Source organism: Scyliorhinus canicula, chromosome 7 (genome assembly GCF_902713615.1).
Source record: "Scyliorhinus canicula chromosome 7, sScyCan1.1, whole genome shotgun sequence".
Classification (NCBI taxonomy): domain Eukaryota; kingdom Metazoa; phylum Chordata; class Chondrichthyes; order Carcharhiniformes; family Scyliorhinidae; genus Scyliorhinus; species Scyliorhinus canicula.
This window is the reverse complement of record NC_052152.1, coordinates 89,344,056-89,369,446: the sequence shown is the minus strand read 5'-3', so window position 1 is coordinate 89,369,446 and position 25,391 is coordinate 89,344,056. Positions and strand designations below refer to the sequence as shown.

General features: G+C 44.7%; 1 protein-coding gene across 1 annotated transcript in view; it reads left to right on the top strand.

Moving 5' to 3' along the window:
- cnksr2a (connector enhancer of kinase suppressor of Ras 2a) overlaps nucleotides 1–25,391 on the top strand; it is a 709,037-nt gene that overhangs the window by 374,578 nt on the left and 309,068 nt on the right. Inside the window, exon 8 of the mRNA XM_038802429.1 lies at nucleotides 12,502–12,570. Coding sequence (XP_038658357.1) covers nucleotides 12,502–12,570 — 69 coding nt within the window. The remainder of the gene's footprint in view (nucleotides 1–12,501; nucleotides 12,571–25,391) is intronic.

The window sequence follows — 25,391 nt, the reverse complement described above, 5'->3', positions numbered from 1 at the left end:
ACGAGCCTCATGGCGATGCTAATCGGCCCAATCCTGAAGGTCTCATGCGGGTTATAACACTTTTCTAGAAGGAATATTCAGAATCTCTATTAATCTGTTTTCCATCAAAATGATCATTGAGTATATCTTTAATGATCCCTTTTAGCTTTTGCCTGGAACCAAAGTTAAGCTATCAAACCTGTAATAACACGATTCTGGTGTTGCCTCTTTTGAACATTGTCTCCAAATGGATTTCTATTCCATACAGGATAAAAATGCCAAGCTCCAATGAGTTCTGCGCACTAAGCTATAATTGTTTTGAGTACTCTCAGTAAATATCGACAAGGCTAGGTTCCCAATCTAATTTGAGAAGTTTTATCCAAGATTATATTCATATCTACTTTAATGCTTATAATTGTGTGATCTATTATTTGTGGCTTTTAGAGTGAACACTGCTGTGTGGTATCCACCTAAAACCTCTTCCATGTCCTTGGAGTCCTCATGGGAAACATAGGAAAAGAAGTGTCCCGTTCAACACATCAAGCTTGCTCCACCATTCAATTAGATCATGGCTGATCATCTACCTCAATGCCACAGCCCTGCGCAATTCCCATATCCCTTGATGCTATTAATATCCAGAAATCTATCAATTTCTGTCTTGAACATGCTCAATGATTGAGCTTCCACAGCCCTCTCGGTTAGAGAATTCCAAAGATACAGCAGCTTCTGAGTGAAAGAAATTCCTCCTCATCTCATTCTTAATTGGCATGCCCCTTATTCTGAGACTGTGTCTTCCAGTTCTAGACTCACCAGCCAGGGGAAACATCCTGGGTGTGATTTAACAGCCTCATCGCACCCAGTTTGGTGTTGCGAGGAGGCCGTTGAATCGATTGAGAGGCCTCTTGCGAGATTTGCGATGCTCAAGGCATCTCGTGAGATTCAACTGAACCTCGTGAGACGTCGTGATCTGAATCTGGCCCACGCTGGACGAAATCCAGATCAGTTTAGGGCTTAATTAAATATGCATTCGCTGGATTCCGTCGGGGCCCAGGATTCACCGGCTGTGCCTGGGTGACCTCACCAGGGCGCCGTTTAGTAGTTGTTACCACAAACGTGGACCAGTCATAAGAGCACCTGGGGGGGGTATCCCAAGTCAGGATGGTCACGGACACAGAAAGACACCCTGGTGCACCCACTGACACATGGGCAGCTTAGCACTGTCAGCCTGGCACTTTGGCAGTGCTACCCGGGCACCTGCAAGGCAGGCAGAGGCACTGCCATGGTGCCAAGCTGGTAGTGTCAAGATGCACAGATGCCAGGTTGCCCTTGCCAAGGATCAGGCCCGGGCGGGGGGGGGGGGGGGGGGGGGGGGGGGGGCTTACCCATAAGAGGTGGGTGTGGGGGGACTCTAGGACCCAGAAAAGGTAAGTTGGGTGAAGTGGGGATCCCTGAGGCCGTGGCAGTCACAAAACCGAGGCTGCCTTTCAAAATGGTGTCTCAGGCTGCAAGGTGGCGCAGTGGGTTAGCCCTGTTGCCTCACGGCGCCGAGGTCCCAGGTTCGATCCTGGCTCTGGGTCACTATCCGTGTGGAGTTTGAACATTCTCTCCATGTTTGCATGGGTTTCACCCCCACAACCCAAAGATGTGCAGGCGAGGTGGATTGGCCACGCTAAATTGCCCCTTAATTGGAAAAAATAAATTGGGTACTCTAAATTTTAAAAAGAAAAATGGTGTCTTGATCCGCAAGTAGTCTCGCCAGTGCAGGAAATGACTAAAGTAAGAACTCGAAAGGGCGTTCCTCACCATGGGCAAAATAAAATGGTAAACTTCCATTGGATAGAATTGTTAGCCTGCTTCACGAAGAAGCACCCCGCTAAGTGCACCCGAAACTGGACATAGAATTTAGTTCATTGAATCATGCCCCCTATCTATATGTACCCTGTTACACCCTGTGAGAATTTTGTGTCATAAAATATAGTTTCTTCTTGAGAAGGGCCAAAACCCATAGGCTAGGAGGGCACCTCACTTATTCAGGATGAGAGGTAAATCAGGGAACAGTGATTACTGATAACCAGTTTCAGTTCTAAAAATGGGGCAAAGGTGTTTGTACCATTTTGAGTCATTGTGGAAGATTGCCTTAAGTAGAATCCAGTTGATTTTGATTTCATATTACTGACATATGGCAAGAAGAAGAAAGTGTGTGGTAATGTAACTGCTGCTTGCCAAAAGAGAGGAATATTTAGCCGAGCAAAGATTAGAAACAAAGATCAGAAAACGTGTAATGGAGAGTCGGGTTGGGTGCAAGAAACAAAAAGGAGATTACTTATTAAATAAAATATGTTTAGAAATATAAGCAAACCACTTGCAGAACCTTCCACACATCAAACATTTTCTCTATTGCAGTAGGATTATGAGATACAGGTGGATGTGGGTCGAGCAGTGCTAAAAAAGCTAAAACTCAGACGAGCATTTTGTAGGCTGTCTCTATGCTCATGAGACATTTCTTTAATAAAAGCCTGCAGAACTTGTGTGTTTTTAAAAATTCCACTGCTCGAAATCTGCCACCTTTTATTTCTAAGTCTTAGATGATGCAAAAATGTTCAGCGTCAGGTGGAATTTAATGCCCACTAGAATCAGACAGGAAGGCAGCTGGTGAGACAACCTATCACTTCCCCAGCTTCCCCCACCACCCTAATTATATCAGGTGTGGGGAAGGTCAGTGACGCTCTTCCCACCTCTGACCCATTAAGATAAGAGATGGTGCAGTAGGAATACCGCTGGGAACATGGGTTCAAATCCCATCGTGACAGCTTGTGGAATTTAAATTAAATTGCTAAATCTGGAATATGAAACGAGTGTCAGTAATGATGAACTTGACAATATCATCAAATGCTGGTAAACCCATCTGGTTCCCTAATAACTTTGGGGGGAAAATCTGCCGTCCTGACATTGCCTGGCCTATATGTGACTCCAGACCCACAGCAATGAGGTTGACTCTGAACTGCCCTCTGTAATGGCCCAGGAAGCCACTCCTGGGCCATTGGCTTGTTCGAGAGAGATCACCAAAAAACGTGCATGTTGGTGGTGGCATTCCACAGAAACCATAGTTTGGTAGTCACCACTAGCAGTATTAAATGTATTACGGTAAGACACATACACTGGAGGTACACATACACTGGAGGTAAATGTATTACGGTAAGACACATACACTGGAGGTACATGGGTACCCAATAGGCAGCGTACAAATGTGTGTGCTTGCCAGTGCTGCAGCCATTCTGGTAGCAGCTATAGGAAGCACAACATGAAATGAAAATTGCGTATTGTCACAAGTAGGCTTCAAATGAAGTTACTGTGAAAAGCCCCTAGTCGCCACATTCCGGCGCCTGTTCAGGGAGGCTGGTACGGGAATTGAACCGTGCTGCTGGCTTGCCTTCGTCTGCGTTCAAAGCCAGCGATTTAGCCTTGTGCTAAACCAGCCCTGTACAACATCTTTGCTCAATAAAGCCTCGATTATTCCACTACTCTCGTCTTTGTGATAATTGATAGTGCATCAATTTATTGAGCAAACATTTTTAAAACGATGGATCTTTGCATCAAGCCTGATTGCCTATAGCTGACCCCTCAAGCAGCCAACGCGACGTCCGCTTTTGACCACTGGCTAGCCTGCTTCGAAAGCTACCTCCGAACATCCGCAGAAGCTCCAAGTCCTTTATTCAAGGGTGAGCCCTGACATTTTTCCTCTCATCCAGGATGGGCCCACTTACTCCGAAGCAATGGAGCTACTGAAGGGACATTACATTCGGCCAGTCAATCATCTATATGCCAGGCACCTCCTGTCCACGAGACAGCAACTCCCCGGTGGGACCCTGGACGATTTCCGGCGTGCCCTGCACATCCTGGGGAGGAGCATTGACTGCCAGACAGTTTCAGCAGTCCAGCACACAGAACTTTTCATCTGAGGCGCCTTCGTTACGGGCATGAGATCTGCGTATGTCCTCCAGCGCCTATTGGAAGAGGGTATGCTTGATCTTGCGGGAACTAGGCAGCTCGCGAACGCGTTAACAGTGGCCTCCCGTAAAGACTGCAACGACAATGGTGCAAATTGATGGGCACGAGACATCCTGCCTTTTTGACTCCGGGAGCACAGAGAGCTTCATCCACCCCACGACGGTAAGGCGCTGCTCCCTCCCAGTACACCCCGTCACCCAGAAGATCTCCTCCGGATCCCATTGTGTGGAAATCCGGGGGGTACTGCATCGTGACCCTCACCGTCCAAGGTGTAGAGTTTAGCAACTTCCGGCTCTACGTCCTCCCCCACCTCTGCGCTGCCCTGTTACTCGGCCTGGACTTCCAGTGCCACCTCCAAAGCTTAACCTGAAAATTTGGCGGACCCCTACCCCCCTCACCGCATGCGGCCTCACGATCCTTAAAGTCGATCCACCTTCCTTGTTTGCGAACCTCACCCCGGATTGCAAACCCGTCGCCACGAGGAGCAGACGGTACAGTGCCCAGGACAGGACCTTCATCAGGTCGGAGGTCCAACGGCTTCTGTGGGAAGGGGTCATTGAGGCCAGTAACAGCCCCTGGAAAGCCCAAGTGGTAGTAGTAAAGACTGGGGAGAAGAACAGGATGGTCATTAAGTACAGTCAGACCATCAATCGGTACTCGCAGCTCAACGCGTACCCCCTCCCACGCATATCTGACATGGTCAATCAGATTGCACAGTATAGGGTCTTTTCCACAGTGTACCTGAAGTCCGCCTACCACCAGCTCCCCATCCACCCGGAGGACCGCCAATACACTGCGTTCGAAGCAGATGGCCGCCTCTATCACTTCCTCAGGGTTCCCTTCGGCATCACTAATGGGGTCTCGGTCTTCCAACGTGAGATGGACCGAATGGTTGATCTCCGCGCAGACCTGGCAGTCTCTGGTGACAGTCCTGACCTCCTCAATGGAGTAGGGCAGGTTGCGGGCCTTGATGAAATGGAAGAACCGGGTAACCCCTGGGTGGCAGAGGTCATAGTGAAGAGCCCGGAGACGGTCCACTTGTGCACTGGCACAAGTACCGCGGGATAGGGCATCAGGGGGCTCATTGAGCTTCCCGGGACGATACAAAATCTCGTAATTATAGGTGGAAAGCTCGAGTCTCCACCTCAAGATCTTATCATTTTTGATCTTGCCCAGGGTCCCACCGGGGAGTTGCGGACTGCGGGCCACCTTCCCGTGCCTAGACAACATCACCATCTGCGGCCACAATCAGCAGGACCACGACGCTAACCTCCTAAAATTCCTTCAGACCGCCAAACCCCTTAATCTCACGTACAATAAGGAGAAATGCGTATTCCGCACCAATCGCTTAGCCATCCTTGGCTATGTCGTGGAAAATGGAGTTCTAGGGCCCGACCCCGACTGCATATGCCCCCTTATGGAACTCCCCTTCACCCACTGCCCCAAGGCCCTGAAACGATGGCTGGGGTTTTTCTCCTACAATGCCCAGTGGGGCCTAACTATGTGGACAAGGCCTGCCCACTCATTCAGTCCACAGTTCTTTCCCTGATGGCTGAGGCCTGCCAGGCCTTCGACCGCATTAAGTCAGACATCACCAAGGCCACGATGCACATGGTTGACGAGTCCCTCCCCTTCCAGGTCGAGAGCGATGCATCGGACGTAGCTCTGGCCACCACCCTCAACCAGGCGGGCAGGCCCGTTGCCTTCTTTTCCCGCACCCTCCATGCCTCCGAAATTCGTCACTCCTATGTCGAAAAGGAGGCCCAAGCCATTGTGGAAGCTGTGCGGCATTGGAGGCATTACCTGGCCGGCAGGAGATTCACTCTCCTCACTGACCAACGGTCGGTTGCCTTCATGTTCAATAATACACAGCGGGGCAAGATCAAAAATGATAAGATCTTGAGGTGGAGACTCGAGCTTTCCACCTATAATTACGAGATTTTGTATCGTCCCGGGAAGCTCAATGAGCCCCCTGATGCCCTATCCCGCGGTACTTGTGCCAGTGCACAAGTGGACCGTCTCCGGGCTCTTCACTATGACCTCTGCCACCCAGGGGTTACCCGGTTCTTCCATTTCATCAAGGCCCGCAACCTGCCCTACTCCATTGAGGAGGTCAGGACTGTCACCAGAGACTGCCAGGTCTGCGCGGAGTTCAAGCCGCACTTCTACCGGCCAGATCGAGCGCACCTGGTGAAGGCCCCCCACCCCTTTGAGCGCCTCAGCATGGACTTCAAAGGGCCCCTCCACCGACCGCAACACGTACTTTCTGAACGTGGTCGATGAGTACTCCCAGTTCCCTTTCGCCATCCCATGCCCCGATACGACTTCTGCCACGGTCATTAAAGCCCTCCAAAGTATCTTCACACTGTTCTGTTTCCCCACCTACATCCACAGCGATTGGGGATCCTCCTTTATGAGTGAAGAACTGCGTCAGTTCCTCCTCAGCAAGGGCATTGCCTAGAGCAGGACGACCAGCTACAGCCCCCGGGGTAACGGACAGGTGGAGAGGGAGAACGGGATGGTCTGGAGGGCCGTCCTGCTGGCCCTGCGGTGTAAAGATCTCCCGGTTTCCCGCTGACAGGAGGTCCTCCCCGACGCGTTCCACTCCATCCGATTGCTCCTCTGCACCGCAACTAACGAAACCCCCTATGAACATCTCTTTGCCTTCCCCAGGAAGTCCACCTCCAGGGTCTAGCTCCCAACATGGCTGACAGTTCCTGGACCTGTCCCCCTTCGCAAACATGTGCGGACCCATAAGTCGGGCCCTTTGGTTGAAAGGGTCCACCTCCTACACGCGAACCTGCAGTATGCCTACGTGGCGCACCCCAACGGGCACCAGGACACGGTCTCCCTCCGGGATCTGGCACCCGCTAGATCTCCACCCACGGCCCCCGACCCGACACCGTTGCCTCATTCACCCCTGTGGCACTCACCCTCCCCCCAGCGAACCTCACCACAGCCCCCACCCTAGCAGGATCCGTCCTCCCACTGGTTCCACTCGGGTGGTGAAGACGAGGACAACACGCTCCCAGAGTCACAGGTGACCAAGTCGGTGCCCACATCACCACCAGGACTGAGATGATCGCAGACGAGGGTCAAGGCCCCCAACAGACTGAACTTGTAATTTTTTTCCACCATCCCCGCCGGACTCTTTTTTTAACAGGGGGTGAATGTGGTAGTCACCACCAGCTGTATTATATGTATTACAGTAAGACACATATACTAGAGGTACATGGGTAAAACCCTGCCTGCTGGCTCCGCCCAGTAGGCGGCATATAAATGTGTGTGCTCACCCGTGCTGCAGCCATTCTAGTAGCAGCTGCAGGAGGCACAACACTTTGCTCAGTAAAGCCTCGATTATTCCACTACTCTCGTCTTTGTGGTAATTGATAGTGCATCACATGGTAACATAATGGCTTGGTTCGGCATGGAGAGCTGTGACTCACCTAACAAAGAGTTCTCAGAACGCCACTGATTGTGGTCACATCTTGTCTACATTTCCACCTCCAGATAGCCATGTCACTTCAAAGGAATTCCCTGAATGTCTTCAAATTCAAAAAATTATGGATTTATCGTATGGAAATGTGAAAAAGAAGGTAGTATGGATGGGCTAAAACTTGAAAGAAAGGAAATATTCAAAAGGTTGCTTGTGCTTAACGTTGATAAGTCACCAGGACTGGATCCAAGGATACTAAGGGAAATAAAGATGGAAATTGCGGAGGCACTGACCATAATCCTCTAATCCGCATAAAATATAGGGTGGGAGGGGGAATGGGGTTTGGAGGCTGTCACTGTAGCCTCAATGGCGGGTAAACAGTTAGAGATGATGTGTGCGATCCTATGGTCATGCTGCGCTGGCAAAGTAGTTCGCCATTGCGCAGCGTGGCCGATGAATCTTTCCAGCTAACCACCTCTCGCGAGATCGATGATGCGATGTAAGTCCCCCCCCCATTTTGGGTGGGATCACTTTTTGGCAAATCTGGATATTAGAGCGAGACAGTTAGCCTCACTCTAATGTGCAGATTCCCGAGGTACCCTTTGCCTCATAACCACAAATAGGGACCAGGTGAAATGGCACTCTTGGCCTCTCAGGTGATCGGGTGCCCACAGCTGCATGCCCTTTGGGAAGGGTGGTACCCTGGCACTGCCACCTGAGTGCCAGCATTGCACTTCCAGCTGGCATGGGCACTGCCATTGTGCCAAGGAGTGCCAAGTTGCCATTTTCTGCATGCATGTGATCGGGCCAGGGTGCCCGGCGTGGGTGTTTGGACGAGGGTGTGGGGGGGGAGGGAGAGGGGTGTGGGGGGGGAGGGAGAGGGGTGTGGGGGGGGAGGGAGAGGAGTGTGGGGGGGGGAGGGAGAGGGGTGTGGGGGGGAGGGAGAGGGGTGTGGGGGGGGAGGGAGAGGGGTGTGGGGGGGGAGGGAGAGGGGTGTGGGGGGGGAGGGAGAGGGGTGCGGGGGGGGAGGGAGAGGGGTGCGGGGATGCTCCTCTTGTGAGTTTTGGCTGGGGAGATTTCAGGGATCGCTCAGGGGTCCTTGAAGATCGGGGCACTGTTCCACTTGCCGGAATTCCCCACTGTACAAAATGGGGCTATGTGTGGCCCCAGCTACGCATTCCCTGCTCGGGCCCCTCGCGAGTACCAGCAAATACTCAGCTAAATGAGATTGCTCGGGGACTTTGTTCCCTTTTGGGAGAATCATGCCCGATATCTGGGACAACATTGACAGACATTTAGATGAGTGTCAATTACTTAGGGAAAGGTGGCATAATTTGTTAATGCAAATCAAATTTAACTAACTGGACTGAGTTATTTCATTAGGTATCAGAGAGGTAATGCAATTGATGACATGTATATGAATTTCCAAAGGACATTTGATAAAGTGCATATAATAGACTTACCAGCAAAGTTGAAGCCTGTGGAATAAATGGAAGAGTGGCAGCATGGATATCAGCTTGGCTGAGAGAGAGGAAACAGCATAGTTGTGAATAGTTGTTTTTCAGACTGGCGGAAGATATGCATTGGAGTTCCACAGGGATCAGCATAAGACCACTGCTTGATCTATAGTAATGACCTGGCCTTGGAGGTACAGGGCAAAATTTCAAAAAATTACAAATGACACTAAATTTGGTGAACTGTGTGGATGATAGATGTCTAGAGGAGAAAGACAGGCTGGTGAAATGGACAGACACATGGCAGATAAAAGTTGATGTAGAGAAGTGTGAAGTGGTACCATTTTGGTGGAAAGATGAGGATAGACAGTATAAAATAATGGGCGCAATTCTAAGGGAGGTGGGGGACAGGGAGGCCTGGTAATACAGCTACACAAGTCATTGAAGCTGCCAGGGCAGGTGAGGAATTGATTTAAAAGGCATTGGATTGTGGACTATAGATGCAAAGAGTATAAAAGCAAAGAAGTTATGAGTCCTTGTCGAACACTGGTTCGGCCTCAAGGTTCCAGGAATCACATTTGGAGAGGGTGCAGGAAAAATTTATGTGAATGCTTCCAGAAATGAGAGACTTCAATTGTGTTCAAAATCATAAAGGGCCTGGCGAGAGTAAATAGAGAGAGACTGTTCCCATTGACAGTGGATCGGGGTCATGAACAAGGCGAACCTCGTTTAAGGTGATTGGCAAAAGAACCAACAGCACTATGAGGAAAAGTTTTTTATTTAATGCAGTGAGCCGATAGGATCTGGAATAAACTGAGAGTGTGGTGGTGGCAGATCAATCCGGGTTTTGACAAGGGAATAGGATAAGCACCTGAAGAGAGAACATTTGCTGGGCTACATGGAAATGGATTGCGGGGCCGGGGGGTGGTTTGGATGGGATTAACTGAATTGCTCATGCATGATGGGCTCTATGGCCTCCTTCTGCACTGTAACCATTCTATGACTCTCTGTTATGCGAGGAAATAATGCACCAGTAAAAGTGTTGATTAAATTATGCAAGAAAACAAAACAAAAATCAAACTTTTCAACCAACACTGAAAACTTCAAAATGACAGGCCGAGCGAATAATCATGTGGGCGAGCTGCATTATACAAGTGAGGGGGAGGCATTACATAATACCCTACATGAAATTTGGCATGGCTCCAGGTGGTGTCAAACTTAGAAGTATTTCACCAGTTAACAGTGCAATCTCCAAAAAGCTTATCCATTCACTGTCAAATTCAGTGCACGAGTAAATTGCATGAAATTTATTCAATGATATTCGTATTTATAATTCATGAAGGTGCCAATGCAATATGTCAGTGTTTAGTATCTGTATGTTTGAATAAAATATTGTGCTTTCAGTATAATTTAGCCCATTCCATCAAGCAGGTAGCTGAATTAAATTCAGCAAAGGAACCAGAAAAAACTGCAAATGTTGGAAACCCAAAAGTAAAACTGAAAATATTTAAAGTATATAATATGATGGGCAACATCTGGAAAGGTATTTCCTGCCATTTTGGCTGTGCACCCTCCATCAATTTTGTAGAGTTTTCGGTCTAAAATTCTGTGTTTTTATTAGCCTGTAGTTGACCTGGAATAGAATAATTTTGGATTTGTTTTTTTAGAGTAATAGCAGATGCAATGTTTCCAAATATGATGGGGTAAATTTTCATCCTACCTACCTATGCTATAATCTGATTGAGCAGGTTACCTGCCAGATTATAGAACTTGCCGTTTATTATCCTATAAAATACATTTCAGTGAATTGGCAATCAATTTTGGGTTGCAATTCTGGAGAGTTCAACAAAAGGTAAGAGATTTGCTCTGCCAGATTACTACTTAGATGGCGAAGATGAAAATCTGCACCTATGATTTTAGTATCAATTTTGTCTGAGTGGCCACGAATTCATGAATGTTTCTCGATGTCCTTGGTACTACTACAAATGATTCCGAGAACCCAACCAGAGGGACAGGGCATGATTTCCAGCAGCAGAGGCAGCTCACCATTGGCCGCCAGCGGGACCTTTCAGTCCCTCTGATGTCTATGGCGTTTTGCGTGGCTTGCCCCTTCCCACTGTGTGGTATTGCTTTCCGTCAGCTGGAAGGGCCAGAAAATTACACCGAGATGTGTTGTGAGTCTGGAGTGTCCCAGGAGTCTTTATGCAGTTGTGTATCTGTGATCTCTTTACCTCCTGTGCTGTTGATTGTGCTCTCAGTCTCCTTGACATGTTTCTTTATTCAAGTTGTTTTGTTTAGCTTGCTGTACTTGACAAGCCACTGCATTATGGAATGCAGAATCCATGTTGTTAGTTAGTTATGTTGCTGAAGTAAAATAAACGGAAGTTGCAATGTTTAATCTCTTCCACACCTACATGTGTATTGATTAATCTTTGAAGGTTATCGACAACACCAGCATTAAAACGGAACATCTTTCTCTGATATTGCATTTTTTCCCTATTTTTTAGTTCTGCTACGGATGTGAGCATCGCTGGCAAGGCCAGCATTAGTCACATATCTCTATCGTGTGTGCATACTTTGCCCCTCGGGCTTTAGTTGAATCTCGCTATTTTAAATCCATCTGCTGGATCTTCTGTGTGTTTATTGCAATGGTCAGATTTTTTTCTGAGGATAAATACTTCATTCTCCAACTTGGCCTGTCTTCTGTCGCATTGCTCTCTTTCCCAAGGTACAACGGGGCGGCATGGTGGCACAGTGGTTAGTACTGCTGCCTCACAGCATCAGGGACCGAGATTCAATTCTGACCTTGGGTGACTATGTGCAGTCTGATCATTGCCCCCATATCTGTGTGGGTTTCCTTCGGGTGCTCCAGTTTCCTCCCACAGTCGAAAGATGTATAGGTTAGGTGCATTGGCCATGCTATATACCAGGGACTCTATGATTCCATGACAAAGGATGTGCCAAGGCAAGGTAAACCAATCGCAGATGTCTGTGGTCGCCAATGCACTTGCAGGGCAGGTACTGGAAAAGAGAGTTGTTGGACATACCACTGAGCCATCCAAATGGAAAAAATGTCATCTTGGCAATTTTGTGGAACTATATTCAGCCAACAGAAAATATTGCATACCAACTGATGCAAAATTTCTGCAAGTTTATGTGCACCTTACAATTATTTCCAATGCCCAACCAGTTCTCATGTTGTTTGCTGTGTTAGGAATCCTGCCAATACACTGCATTCAAGTGTCCTTCTGGAATGTTGTGCTGTGCGCAAACTTACACCAATTGACCAAATAATCAAGTAATTTATGGAACTTCCTGCGCTTGAAAACAGATGCGCAGTATTCCAGAAGATTGCTGTCGTCTATTTTGTCATGTAAAACTGAATATAGAAATTGAATAGCAATTAACTGAATTAAAGTTTAAGCAAGAACACAAGTGAAACATTGGGTGGATAAAATATTGTAGTATTATTTTCAATGGCAAACATCATGTATACATTTAAATAAAACAAAGAGGGGAAGTAGTAGAAATATTTAATGAAGTGAGTAAATGTTGCATGTTTTCTTGATAATGTTTTTATTTTTCTTCAACTGGGTTTCCTTTTTTTTTCCTGCCTTTATAAAGTCTCCTGCGGATCGGTGCAAGAAAATCCACGCTGGGGATGAAGTGATTCAGGTCAATCATCAAACTGTGGTACGTGTCACAGAAAGACTTGGTGGGATGTTTTTTTGGAGGTAGGATTTGTTTTGACAGTGAAGAATGGCACTCCGCTTCTCACAATTGATTTTTGACAAGTTTGCATTCTTTGAAAGCGATTGCTATTAATCAGTGGATGGCAGATGCCAGGTTTTGCTTATAAGTGGGGAGACGCTGACCAACCTTTTGTTCATTTCTGGACCTTTCTTCTGACAGATCTGTTACAATATGCAGTGGATGAAATTTAACCAAACATGAGAGTTCAAAGCAGCAATACAAGTTTTTCAAACAAGTCATGTACTGTATTTAGATACAGTAGAATGTAGAAAGAGTACTCAACATTAAAAAGTCTTGAAGTAAAGGCAAATAAGAAAATACCTTAACTTAAAGAAGTTTAAACTGAGAAGTGGAGCAGAGAGGATCATTGAAATCTTGTGTTGTACATGTGAAGAGATTGAAGGATTGATTCAATATTAGTTTGTGTAAATTGTAATGAAATAGTAAGGCAGTTTGCATCATAGACCTGATGCAAGATGGTTTGGTTGTGTTTGCATATTAATTTTGGGTTAGTTCTGAGCTTGCCTGCAGTATGCTAATCTGTAGTAATTTATTAAACTTAACATCTATTATTATTTTTTTTAATTTATGAAATGTTGACACACTAGAGCAGCATTCTAGAATATTATGCATTGATGTGCAGTCCTGCAATGAGGCTTCACTGTATGGAACATAATTTAAACTTTCAATCTAATAAAACTGGAATACTCTGGCTTTCCTTAGTGGATCAGCCATTGTTGTTTCACCTCCCGAGAGTGAGAATAAATATGACTGGGCAGAGCAATTCTCTAGTTACACATCCAGGTTGTGAGATTGGAGCAGATATTTGGGAAGTAAGTAAAAATACCTCCTGACCAAAACAGATTGTTAATATATTTTCCACTGGGAAAGTTTGAAGTCGAGTTGGGAACAATGACAAAGTGTTAAATAATGATAACTGCCGTTTGAAGATGTATTGGCTTTCAGCATTGTTCTGACAAAAGTCAAGAAGGAATCAGGAGTGAAGCAAAGGGGATACATCCTTACCCTGCCTGGTTGGTATTTTGTGTGAGCATGGTCTCAGAGACTTGACCCTTTACCTTTCCAAAAGCTTGTCTTTGCTTTCTAAGTGAAATCCATCGTTACAATGAAAACTACCAATGACAAAGGTAATTTGCTTTGTTTATATTGCAAGGTATTTATCGCACAGAAACAGGATATTTGGCCCAACCAGCCATGTTAATGTTTCACATGAACCTCCTCTGACCTTTCTTCATTCAACCCCATCAATACATCTTTCTATTCCTTCTTCCCTCTTGTGTTTATCTAGCATCCCCTTAAGTCCATCCATATTACTCCCCTCAAATGCAGTAGTGATTGTGGATTCTCACCATTCATTGGGTAAAGATGTTTCTCCTGAATTCCCCATTGGATTCATCAATGACTAGCTCACATTTATAGCACTTGATCCTCATCTCGCCTGCCAGAAGAAACATCTTCCCTCCGTCTAACCCATCAAACACTTTTGTAATCTTAAAAACTTCTGTCAGATTCATCCTCAGTCTTCTCCTTTGTTCACTTTTCCCTGATAGGTACAACCCATCTAAATCTGCCAACTACAGAAAGTAACTTGCTTTGTTTGGATTGGAAGGTAATGTTCAATTATTGGCAACTATAAAGCAGGGAGAAGAAACAATTCTGTACATTTCGAGGCATCTACTTGAACTAACTTTCATTGAGTCACCGATGATATCGAATTAAGGGGCATTGCTTACTATGAAGAAGAATACAGCAGAGTAGTAAGATGTTGTGCAGTTCATGGAGCAGAAGAACAATTGGCAGGTGAAGTTCAATGCAAAGAACCTTGAAGCAGAACATTTGGGGAAAAATGAACTGCAAAATTAAGACAATGGTAATCTCTAGATTCTGAGGAATACAAATTTAAATAGATCTAGAGGCGCAGCTACATAAATATATCAGATAGAAAAGGCCAAAGAAAAGACAAATATAATTCTGGACTTTATATTTAAGGGCATTGAATACAGACGTAAGTGATGTACGCCTTGAGTCTTGCATGTGACCTTGGCCACCTCAGCTGTATGTCGAAATGCCACTTGCCTGCTTTCCAATACAAAAGGTGTGTCTGCTCAAGGTGAATGTTCGTCAATTTGCTGGAGTACCTCAAAATTGCATTTTGACCCAAACTGTATGTGGGTTTTATTAAAAAATGTAAATCAGGGTCCTACACTGGTTGTAGGTCCCCAATGCTATTGTTATTTACCAAAGGTGCAGCATGTGCTGCATATACTGCACTCAGTGGTATGAGTATTGAGTAACCTAAAAGGGCCACACCACGAGTCCTCCTGTCTCCTCAAAGGTTGACCCTCTCCCCTTCCCAAGGGATTCCCTCCTCTCCTTGCCCATTTCACCTCACTACACAGGCTGGGTTTCATACTGACGTTTCATGCCTTTTCAATGGACAAGTTGCTTGGAACACGCAAACAATACCCGAAGATATGAAAATTAGTCTGGTTACTTGCTGTTGGTATTGGGCAGGGACACACTGTCTGCTTTGCACCTGTTTTGGGTGGATTTTCAAAATCTCCCCCCCCCCCCCCAAACTCCCTGTGGTGTAATGAATTAGTGATGGTAAGGGTACCACGGATATTCAGAATAATAGCAGGAATGAGAGGTTATAGGGCAGCTCGGTGGTGCAGTGGTTAGCACTGGGACTACTACGCTGAGGACCCGGGTTTGAATCCCGGCCCTGGGTCACTGTCCATATGGAGTTTGCACATTCTCCCCGTGTCTGCGTGGGTTTCACCCCCACAACCCAAAGATGTGTAGGTTAGGTGGATTGGCCACACTAAATTGGCCCTTAATAGAAAAAAATAATTGGGTACTCTAAAATTTAAAACAAAAGGAATGAGACGTTATTGTCCATTGGAAAAAAGAAGAGATTTATTTAAATTCTGAAAAATTTTGGAATCATGTAGTGAAATATTGGCTTGAATTTTTGCATTTATAATATCAGTGAGGCGAACGGTGCTTATTATTGTTATAGATTAAATTGGATAAAAACTTTCACATTTAAACATGATAAACATGAGAATCCAAAAGTTTCTGTCAGAGATATCTTGCTGTTCCACAAGCCAACCACATAAATTCTTAGCAATCAGCTCACGAAAATTAATCAATGAAGTTGTGGTACTTACCCTGCAGTTACCCACTAAACACGCCAGAAAGGTTTGAAATTGTGCATTGAGGAGGAAGTGAATTTTTAACTACATGATAACTGATGATTACTGTCTTTCTAGTAGATTTTAGTTGCGAGGAAGAAGCTTCATTCTTCTGTAAGTTAAATAGCGTTGGAGATGTTTTTATACTCTTTCTGAATGCCTCCCCTTAATCTAATCTATCTTTCCCAATTTTTATTTTATATCCTGTGCAGAATTTAAATCTAATTTATATTTCTTGATTTGCACGTCTGGCTTTGAATCTATAGGGGAAAAATTAGTTCATGGAGCATTGCTTCAATTGGTGCCGCACAGATCTCTGATGATTGCTCAGGGATAGGTACTGCTGCCTTACAGCACAAGGTACTTGGGCTCAATTCAGGCCTTGGGTGACTGTGTGAAGTTTGCACATTCTCCCTGTGTCTGCATGGGTTTCCTCCGGGTGCTTCAATTTCCTCCCACAGTCCAAAGATGTGCAGGTTAAGTGGACTGGCCATGCTAAATTGTCTTTCTGAAGTATTGTCAGCATTTTCCTGTATTACAAACCGAGCCATTGTCTGGCAAAATGTGGTAATGTGTTTAAAAGAGGAGGTGGTGTCGCAATATTGATCAAGATGCCCAATTACTGCAGTGAGGAGGGATGATGCCACCCACCGACGTATTTACCCATGCTGGGATTACAAAGCCCCTCTCACCCATTCGTCCTCACTCAGGCTGGCTGAGACAGGAACAGCGAAGCATCGGCATGGAGTAACTGGGGCACAGAGAGATACAAAACGCCCCCTTTTCATGGCACTAGCTGCCATAAAGAAGGTGTTTAAATGGGCAATTAAAAGGTCAGTGGTTCAGACAATGGGGCGAGTCTGCATCTGGATTTTTTAAATAGTTACTCTTGCGTTAGAAGTGATTTTGTTCTTCTAACTCTTTCAGAATAACTAAATGGGTTAAACTGGCAGAATTATCCCAAGTTAGAGATTTAAATTGCTTCTGTCAGATGGTTCCCAATCCAGCGCAGTTGTCAAGAGGCAGTTAGCACTTCTGGCCAATTACAGTTAAACCTTTGCGTGGGATTGTCCTAGAGGGAGCGCATCATAGGGGTACCCTTAAGTGCGAGTTGGGCTGATATCTAAGCAGGCTCATCAATTGAGGCCATATGGGTGTAAGCTAAAAGCACTAAGGAGTGATCACGTTGCTGGGAATGTACTATAATGCCCACCCCCCCTACTCCAGATAGTTAGGGAGAGATAGAAGAGCAAGTATGTCTGCAAATCACGATAAGTGTCAAAACAATAGAGTGATAATAGTAGGGGATTTCAACTTCTCCTATATTAAATTGGATAGCAAAATGAAAGGTTTCAGAGGGCTGCATTCTTAAAGTGCATCCAGGTGAGCTTTTAGAGCCAGTACCGTAGAAGGTCCTATACCCCCGTATAGGGGTAGGGAATGAAGCCGAGCGTGTGGTAAAAATGTCAGTGGAGGAGCATTTGGTGATCGTAACTATAACTCAGTCAGATTTAAGGTTGTTATGGAGGGCCAGGAATAGAGGTTCTAATTTGGGGAAGGCTGATTTTAATAGAATAAGACAGGATCAGATCAAAGTGAAGTGTTTTATAAATTATATTAAGGGCAGGAAGGTAACCAGGTGTTAGAGAAACAAAGGTAGTTTTAATGGATTTATATTTGTTAGGTAAAAGTTAGAAATAAGATAAAGTTTTAGGTGGGTTTCATTTCGTGTTTCTGTGCCTGAAAGGGACCTATAGCTAGATTCATGCTGGACAAATGTGTTTGTACGTGTGAGCATTGGTTTCAATTCCAACTGGGATTCTATTGTGTTTAGAGAGGGCTAAGGTGTGAAGAATAAATAGAAGTAAGATACTGTTTAGCACCAGGAGGCCACTTCCCAGAGAGAGAAAACTTTCTTTTGTTCTTAGCTTTAACTGAAGGCCACAGTAGTTGGAGACAGGGAGAGAGCGAGAAGGCAGCCCTCATAGCTCTGCTCAAAGCAGGGAAAGTTGTACAATGGAGTCATGTGGAAGAAATCAAGCTCCAGAGGGAAAAAAAGGGTGGTTGATTTGAGGAGCCTGGAAATAGAACAGGACACTGTTCATGGTCATCACAGACACAGCTGAGAAGAAACCTATTAATGAGAAGCTAGATTTCTAAAGGAGTCCGAAATGTTTCTGAATTAATTCTACAGTTTGGAATCAGAGTTTGTGTTAACAGTGGAAGTCAGTCGAGACAGCAAAATCCTGAGAGAGGGGTTGGGGTAAAATCCTGGAGTGGATTTACTGGTAAAAATAGAGCAGAAGCTCTCTTAACAAGAGTCTTTTGGACTGGATTTCAGAATACAATCATCAAGGGAATGGAGTTTGTAAACCCTCATTTGACTATCCTCTGGGGGTTTCTGAGGATGCATCCAAAGATACTAATTTGGGTTCAGAGTGGAGTGTGCATTTGATCACAGCCAATCAGTGTGCCTAAAAAAGGACCTTTGTGCGTTAAGGAACCATTGTAGCTTCAAATGTACTTTGTCATCTGTGTTCTTAAAACCTGTGCATATTTGTTCAGCTAAGAGGGCAGTAAAGGAATATTGTACTATAATTCATTTTTTCACGTTTAATAGATGTATTTTTCTTCTTGTTAAACTGAATTAATAGTCCTGTTTCTCCGTGTTTGATCAAAAACAAGTTAAAGTTACGGTCTTTTGAGCCTGGGTTCTATTTTGGGATCTTCCTATCCAGTTATAAAATCAACTAGGATTGTAATACCAGGGAAAGAGGAGGGACTGAAGTGGCAACCTATGTGTGAAGCCGGAAGATGTAGGTGAGGTATTAAATGTGCATTTTGCATCTGTGCTCACTATGAAGAACATAGAACATACAGTGCAGAAGGAGGCCATTTGGCCCATCGAGTCTGCACCGACCCACTTAAGCCCTCACTTCCGCCCTATCCCCGTAACCCAATAACCCCTACTAACCTTTCTGGTCACTAAGGGCAATTTATCATGGCCATTCCACCTAACCTGCACGTCTTTGGAGTGTGGGAGGAAACCGGAGCACCCGGACGAAACCCACGCAGACACGGGGAGAACGTGCAGACTCCACACAGACAGTGACCCAGCAGGGAATTGAACCTGGGACCCTGGCGCTGTTAAGCCACAGTGCTATCCACTTGTGCTACCGTGCTGCCCTAACAATGGACAATGGTATAGTACCGTACCATTGGTATAGTTACCTGTATAATGGTATAGTTACCTAACAATGCAGGTATAGTTAACTAAATTGAGCAGATTAGCATTGCGAAGGAGGAGGTTTTAGTGGGGCTTAAAAGTGGATAAATAACCAGGCCCAGATGAGATTTATCCTCGGTTCCTGTGAGAGGCAAGGGAAGATGATAATGTTCTAATTCGCTCTGGCCACAGGTGAGGTGTTAGAGAACTGGAGGACAGCTAATGTGGTACCATTATTCATGAAGGGAAGTAGAGAAAAAACAGGCAATTCAGACCAGTAGGCCTCACATCAGTGGTAGGGAAATTATTGGAAAAAATTCTGAGGGACAGAATTAGTCTCTGCTTGGATTAGTCAGCACGGCTTTGTCAGGGGTGATCATGGCTAAAACATTTGATTGAATTTTTGAACAGTTGACTAGATGTGCAGATGAGGGCAGTGCAATTGATGTATTCTACATACTTCAATAAGGCTTTTGACAAGGTACCACATGGGAGACTGGTGAAGAAGGTCAGAGCCCATGCGATCCATGGAAATTTGGCAAATTGGATCCAAAATTAACCTACTGGCAGCAGGCAGAGGGTGATGGTTGAAGATTGTTTTGTGACTGGGAGCCTGTGTGCAGTGGTGTTCCGCAGGGATTTATTCTGGGCCCCTTGTTGTCTGTAGTGTATATTAATGAACATGAATGATGGAGGTATGATCAGTAAGTTCGCAGATGACACAAAAATTGGTGGTGTGGTAAATAGTGAGGAGGAAAGTCTTCAATTTCAGAGCGATTATAGATGGGCTGGTCAGATGGACAGAGAAGTGGGAAATGGAATTTAACCCTGAAAAGCATGAGGCGATGCATTTTGGAAGGATTAACAAGGCAAGGGAATACAAAATAAATGGCAGAATGCCAGGAAATACAGAGGACCAGAGGGACCTTGGGTGTATGTTCAAAGATTGCTGAAGACCGCAGGACAGGTAGATGAGGTGGTTAAGAAGGCATTTGCGATACTTGTCTTTATTAGCCCAAGCATAAGATACAAGAGCAGGGAGGTTATGATGGAGCTGTATAAAATGCTTGTTGGGCCACCGCTAGTGTAGTGTGTGCAGTTCTGGTCGCCACACTATAGGAAAGTGTGCAGAGGAGATTCACCAGGATGTTGCTTGGGTTGGAGCGCTTCAACTATGAAGAAAGGCTGGTGAGGCAGGGTTTTCTGTCCTTTGAGCAAGAAGGCTGAGGGGAGATCTGATCAAGGCATACAAACGTATGAGGGACATAGACAGGCTAGATTGGAAGAAACATTTCATCTTAATAGAGGAGTCAATCACCAGGGGCAAAGATTAAGGTCAGGGGCAGGCGATTTAGAGGTGGTTTGAGGAAAAACCTTTTCACCCAGAGGTTGGTGGGAATCAGGAACTCACTCCCTGAAAGGGGGTAGAGACAGAAACCCTCATAACATTTAAGAAGCACTTAAATGAACAGTGAAACACCATAGCATACAAGGCTACGGACCAAGTGTTGGAAAATGGGATTAGAATGATAGGTGCAGACACGATGGACCAAAGGGCCTCTTTCTGTGCATTAATGCTCTATGACTATGAACTTTTACTTCAAGAGATTGCAATTTTTCCCTCCATCAGATTGTTTTACTCTTTTTCCCTTGACTTTGCAAGATTGTTGGCTGGCAGTCTGCCAACTCTCTCAAGTGCTATTTTGCCACCATGGGGTAAAATTACTGCTTCAATAAAAATTCGTAGAATGCCTGTTTTTCTTGGTCATTAATGATCCACCTAAATTGAAATATCTTTGAGAAATTCGATATTTCAAAGCTGTGTGTTGTGATATTGATAGTAGTTCATTAATTACGATGTTGATCTTGTTTTTCAATAGGAAAAAGGAATTTTATCCAGTCTAACAGTCCCGAAATGATCAATTATACATGGTGAAATACATTGCACCATTTTCCCTCACAGGTTTCCATAGTTCCTTTTTCCTCTGGAAGGCAAGACTTTTTGCCTCAAAACCAGGCAGTGTTGGCTTCAAACATTTACTTCAGTCGATATTCTTCCTGTTTTCATGTTCCAACAGTTATGTTTCTGAGAAAGTAAGGGAGAAGCAACACTGCGTAATCGACGGATGTATAGACTGAATAACCTTCTGTTCATTTTGTAGCCATACGGTCAGGAATAAGCTAGGTGTTCGAAAAGGAAAAGTATTGTGGGAATATTATCAGTGGGGAATCAGGATGTGTTTCTTATAAGAGAGAGGGAGTGAAAACACCAATCATTACAGCAGCTGAAGATAACCATGACAGACAACAGCATTGGCCTAGGAACATAAATGGAGCCTTTCGTTATTGAATAAAAATATTTACTTTTATAATATCATAATGCTGTCACATTCCTTATATTTCAGGATTTGTTATCCATTCTTTCAACAATTCAATACTGTTTATCTTATTTTAAGTCAAAGTAGATTGCATCACATAACTTCAGATGCGAATTGACATTAAATACAATATCTACTACTAATAACTGAATGTACCCAAAACGTTTCTCACATAGCTGCCCATTGCCTCAAAACTCCTGACCTGGATTTTCACTCCCAGGTCAGCAGTGCAGGGTGAGGACATTTCCCTGCTCCGCAAACCTAAACCAGGATAAAGTGCCCAGGAAGTTGGGATTTTCATTCTGGGATGGTGAGGTTCTCTGGGTGCCAGGCCTGCCAACCCTGGAATGACTGGGTGTTGTATGGAGGTGGGTTGTGCATAAGAACTGCCTCTGTGCTCCAGCACTGTGTCCAAGATTTTTTAAAAAACAATGGGATGGATTCTTCTGCCCTGCCCGCCTCCCCAAGATCGTCATGGGCGAGACGCAGACAATGGAAAAGTCCATTGACCTCGGGCGGGATTCTCTGGTCGCCGGGCGGGCGAGGCCAGAGAATCCCATCCAACGAAGCACAAAGCAACACTCTAGCCCTCATACCTCACCCCAAACAAACCGCATGCCCTATCCATGCTAATCCATGCCACATCATGCCCTCTATCTAAACTCCCATGGCCCTTCATACCCTCCATGCCAATCAATCCCTTCTACCCACCTCACAAGGTTCCATATAGCCTCTATGCCAAATTAGTACCAATTCAAACCAACCCATGCGCTAATCTGTCACCCTTTGCCTTACCCATTTCAACTCACCCAGTATCCAATATCCATGCTGAGATTAAATAAAACAAGGTTCTACCTGTTTGTTTCCAACTTTATTTTTAAAAAAACATTCATTCATAAATGCCCAATCGCTACATTTACATTCCTTCAAGTGCATCTTTTAGAAAACAAACACTTAAGCTCTTGATCCTTTATAAAAACAAACATTGAAATTCATAATCACACTTCAAAGAGTCTGTAGCCACGTGGAGCTATCAATCACACTGTGAAATGGAAGGTACCCTACTGTGATAATGCAAGGTTGTGTAAACAGTCCTGTTGCAGGAATCCAGTAATAGTTACCTCAGGCTTATGTCAACAGACAAAACAAAATAACAAGTACTTAATGTTTTGAAATACTCCATATATTGGCTGGGATTTTCCAACCCCGCCATGGCAGGACTCCAGCCAAAAGCCCATGCATGCCCCCGGCAGTGGGCAGAGCTGGTACTCTACATATTCCCAAAGGATTCCAGAAATGCAGACCTGCTCATACCCACTCCAACCTGTGCACATTATATTTTACATACCTGGGTCATCAAAATACGTTGTGAGCAAAGTCAGCTGATGATTTATATGGGCATCTGTCTTTGAAAAATGCGCATGCCCAAATCTCAACACAGAGCCCATTCCCATCCCCATGAAAATGGTGGGTGCCATGTTCGGGGATGGGACTCCCAATTTTCAAGCTCATCTGCCATTTTTGTAATAACTGAGAGACTCTTTGTCATTGCGACAATCCAGGCCTTAATCTCTTCATCTGTTACTGTATGTTGTAATTTTTCTACAACTGCTACCTTTCACTTCTTTGTTTTGCCTTTTAAGATGCATTTAATTCAGAAATTTTTAATTTACGTTTTACTTTTCTTACTTCCGTAGCCCCTGTGCCAAAATAGTGCTGATATATGCCAAGCCATGACACCCTCACCCACCAATATTTGTCCTTTCACCCTCCATACCAACTCACCCAGTATCCACCATGGGCAGACATCAGGAGCCATAGTTAGATGAAATGAAATAAAGTTCTAAGTGTCTATTGCAAACTTTATTGTTTAAAAGAACACCCTCATTCAGACAAAAAAATGTAAATATAATTTGGGTCCGAAATCCCTTATGAAAGCAAACATTTCTTTCAAGTATATCATCGCAAATGAAAACAAACATTTGTATGCATTGCTTCACATCAAAGACTCCATAATCACTTGAAGCTTTCAATCAAACTGTGAAATGACTGCACCCCCTCCCTCCCCACTGTGACAATGGTAGGTTGTGGAATCAGTTATGTAGCACTAATCCAATAATGGTTACCCTCAGTTTATGTCTATAGACAATTAGTGAGATTAAAAGCATCATATAGGGTTTCTTTTTCAAAATTTAAAGCAATTGATATTTTAAAGGTCTTGACAACTGAGTTTATCCATTTCTTACACATATATGAACATACAAATTAGGAGCAGATGTGGGCCATTTGGCCTCATGAGCCTGTTCTGCCATTTAATAAGATCATGACTGATCTGATTTTGGCCTCAACTCCACATTCCGCCCACCCACAGTAACCTTTCACGATCTTGCTCGTCAAGAGTCTATCTACCTTTGCTTAAAAATATGCATCAACCCTGCCTCCACCATCCTCTGGGAAAAAGAGTTCCAAAGATTCACAACCCTCTGAGAGAAAGAAAATATATTCTCATCTCCATCTTACATGGGAGACCCTTTATTTTTAAACTGTGTCCCCACAAGGAAAAGCATCCTTTCAGCATCGCCCTGACAAGACCACTCAGCATCTTATATGTTTCAATAAGATCACCTCTCAATCTTCGAAACCCAGCTTTTCCTCATAAGATAACCCCCCCCCCCCCCCCCCACACACACAACCACCCATCCCTTGTATAAGTCAAGTTAACCTTCTCTGATCTGCTTCTAATGCATTTGTATCCTTCCTTAATTAAGGAAGACAAAACTGTACACAGTACTCTAAATGTAGTCTCACCAATGCCCATTACAGCTGTGGCATTCCCCTTACAATAAATGACAACATTCCATTTGCCTTCCTAATCACTTGCTGTATATGAATACTAATTTTCACTGAATCGTACAGCAGGACACCCAGACCCCTCTGTACCTCAGATTTCTACAATCTCTCTCTATTTACATAATATGCTGCTCTTCTATTATTCTGACTAAAGTAGACAAGTTCACTTTTCCCCACATTATACTCCATCCTCCAAATGTTTGTCTACTCACATGACCTATGAATGTCCCTTTGCAGACACCTGATGTCCTCTTCATAAATTATTTTTCTATTTACCTTTGTGTCATCAGCAAATGTAGCAACCATTCATTAGGTCCCATCATCCAAGTCATTGATATATTGAGGCCCCAACATTGATCCCTGTGGGACTTCACTCATTACATCTTGCCAAACCTGAAAATGACCCATTTAAGCCTATTCTCTGTTTCCTTCTCACTGATCAATCTCCTATCCACATTACCTCCGAACATTCATGTCTACTCTCAGCAATTGCAAAGGACACCAAACCTCTCCCAAAGAGGCACCTGCCTCTCCCAAATTGATACCTGGACCTCTCCAAAAAGCGTACCTTACCTCTCCAAATAACTTTAATAGCTTCAGACCTTTTCCTCAACTGTCTAAAGCCCACAAGCCATGTTTTGGACAACACAGTTATGAAAATTGCACCTATTAGAAATTAGAAATTGCACCTATTAGCTGCATTTTTACATGTACAGCTGCCCCCATGAACCATGGATATGAAAACTACAACCACCCAACCTCAACCCCTCCCTGACAAAGATGATGGTGGGCTGGTTTGGGGGTGGGACTTCTGGAATCGGGGCTCTGGCACCATTTTGCCTGGGACATGGAGCCCTTCAGCTTTGCAAAAGCTTGTACCTCACTCTCACACTCACAGCTGCCGATTCAGATACTGGCTAACCTGGAGGGGGGAATCTGCATTTGGTGAGACATCAGGCAGATCCAGAGTACTGTGTACAGTTTTGGTCTCCTTATTTAAGGAAGGATACAAATGCATGAGAAGCAGTTCAGAAAAGGTTCACTTGACTGATACAAGGATGGGTGGTGTGGGGGCTGGGGGGGGGGGGG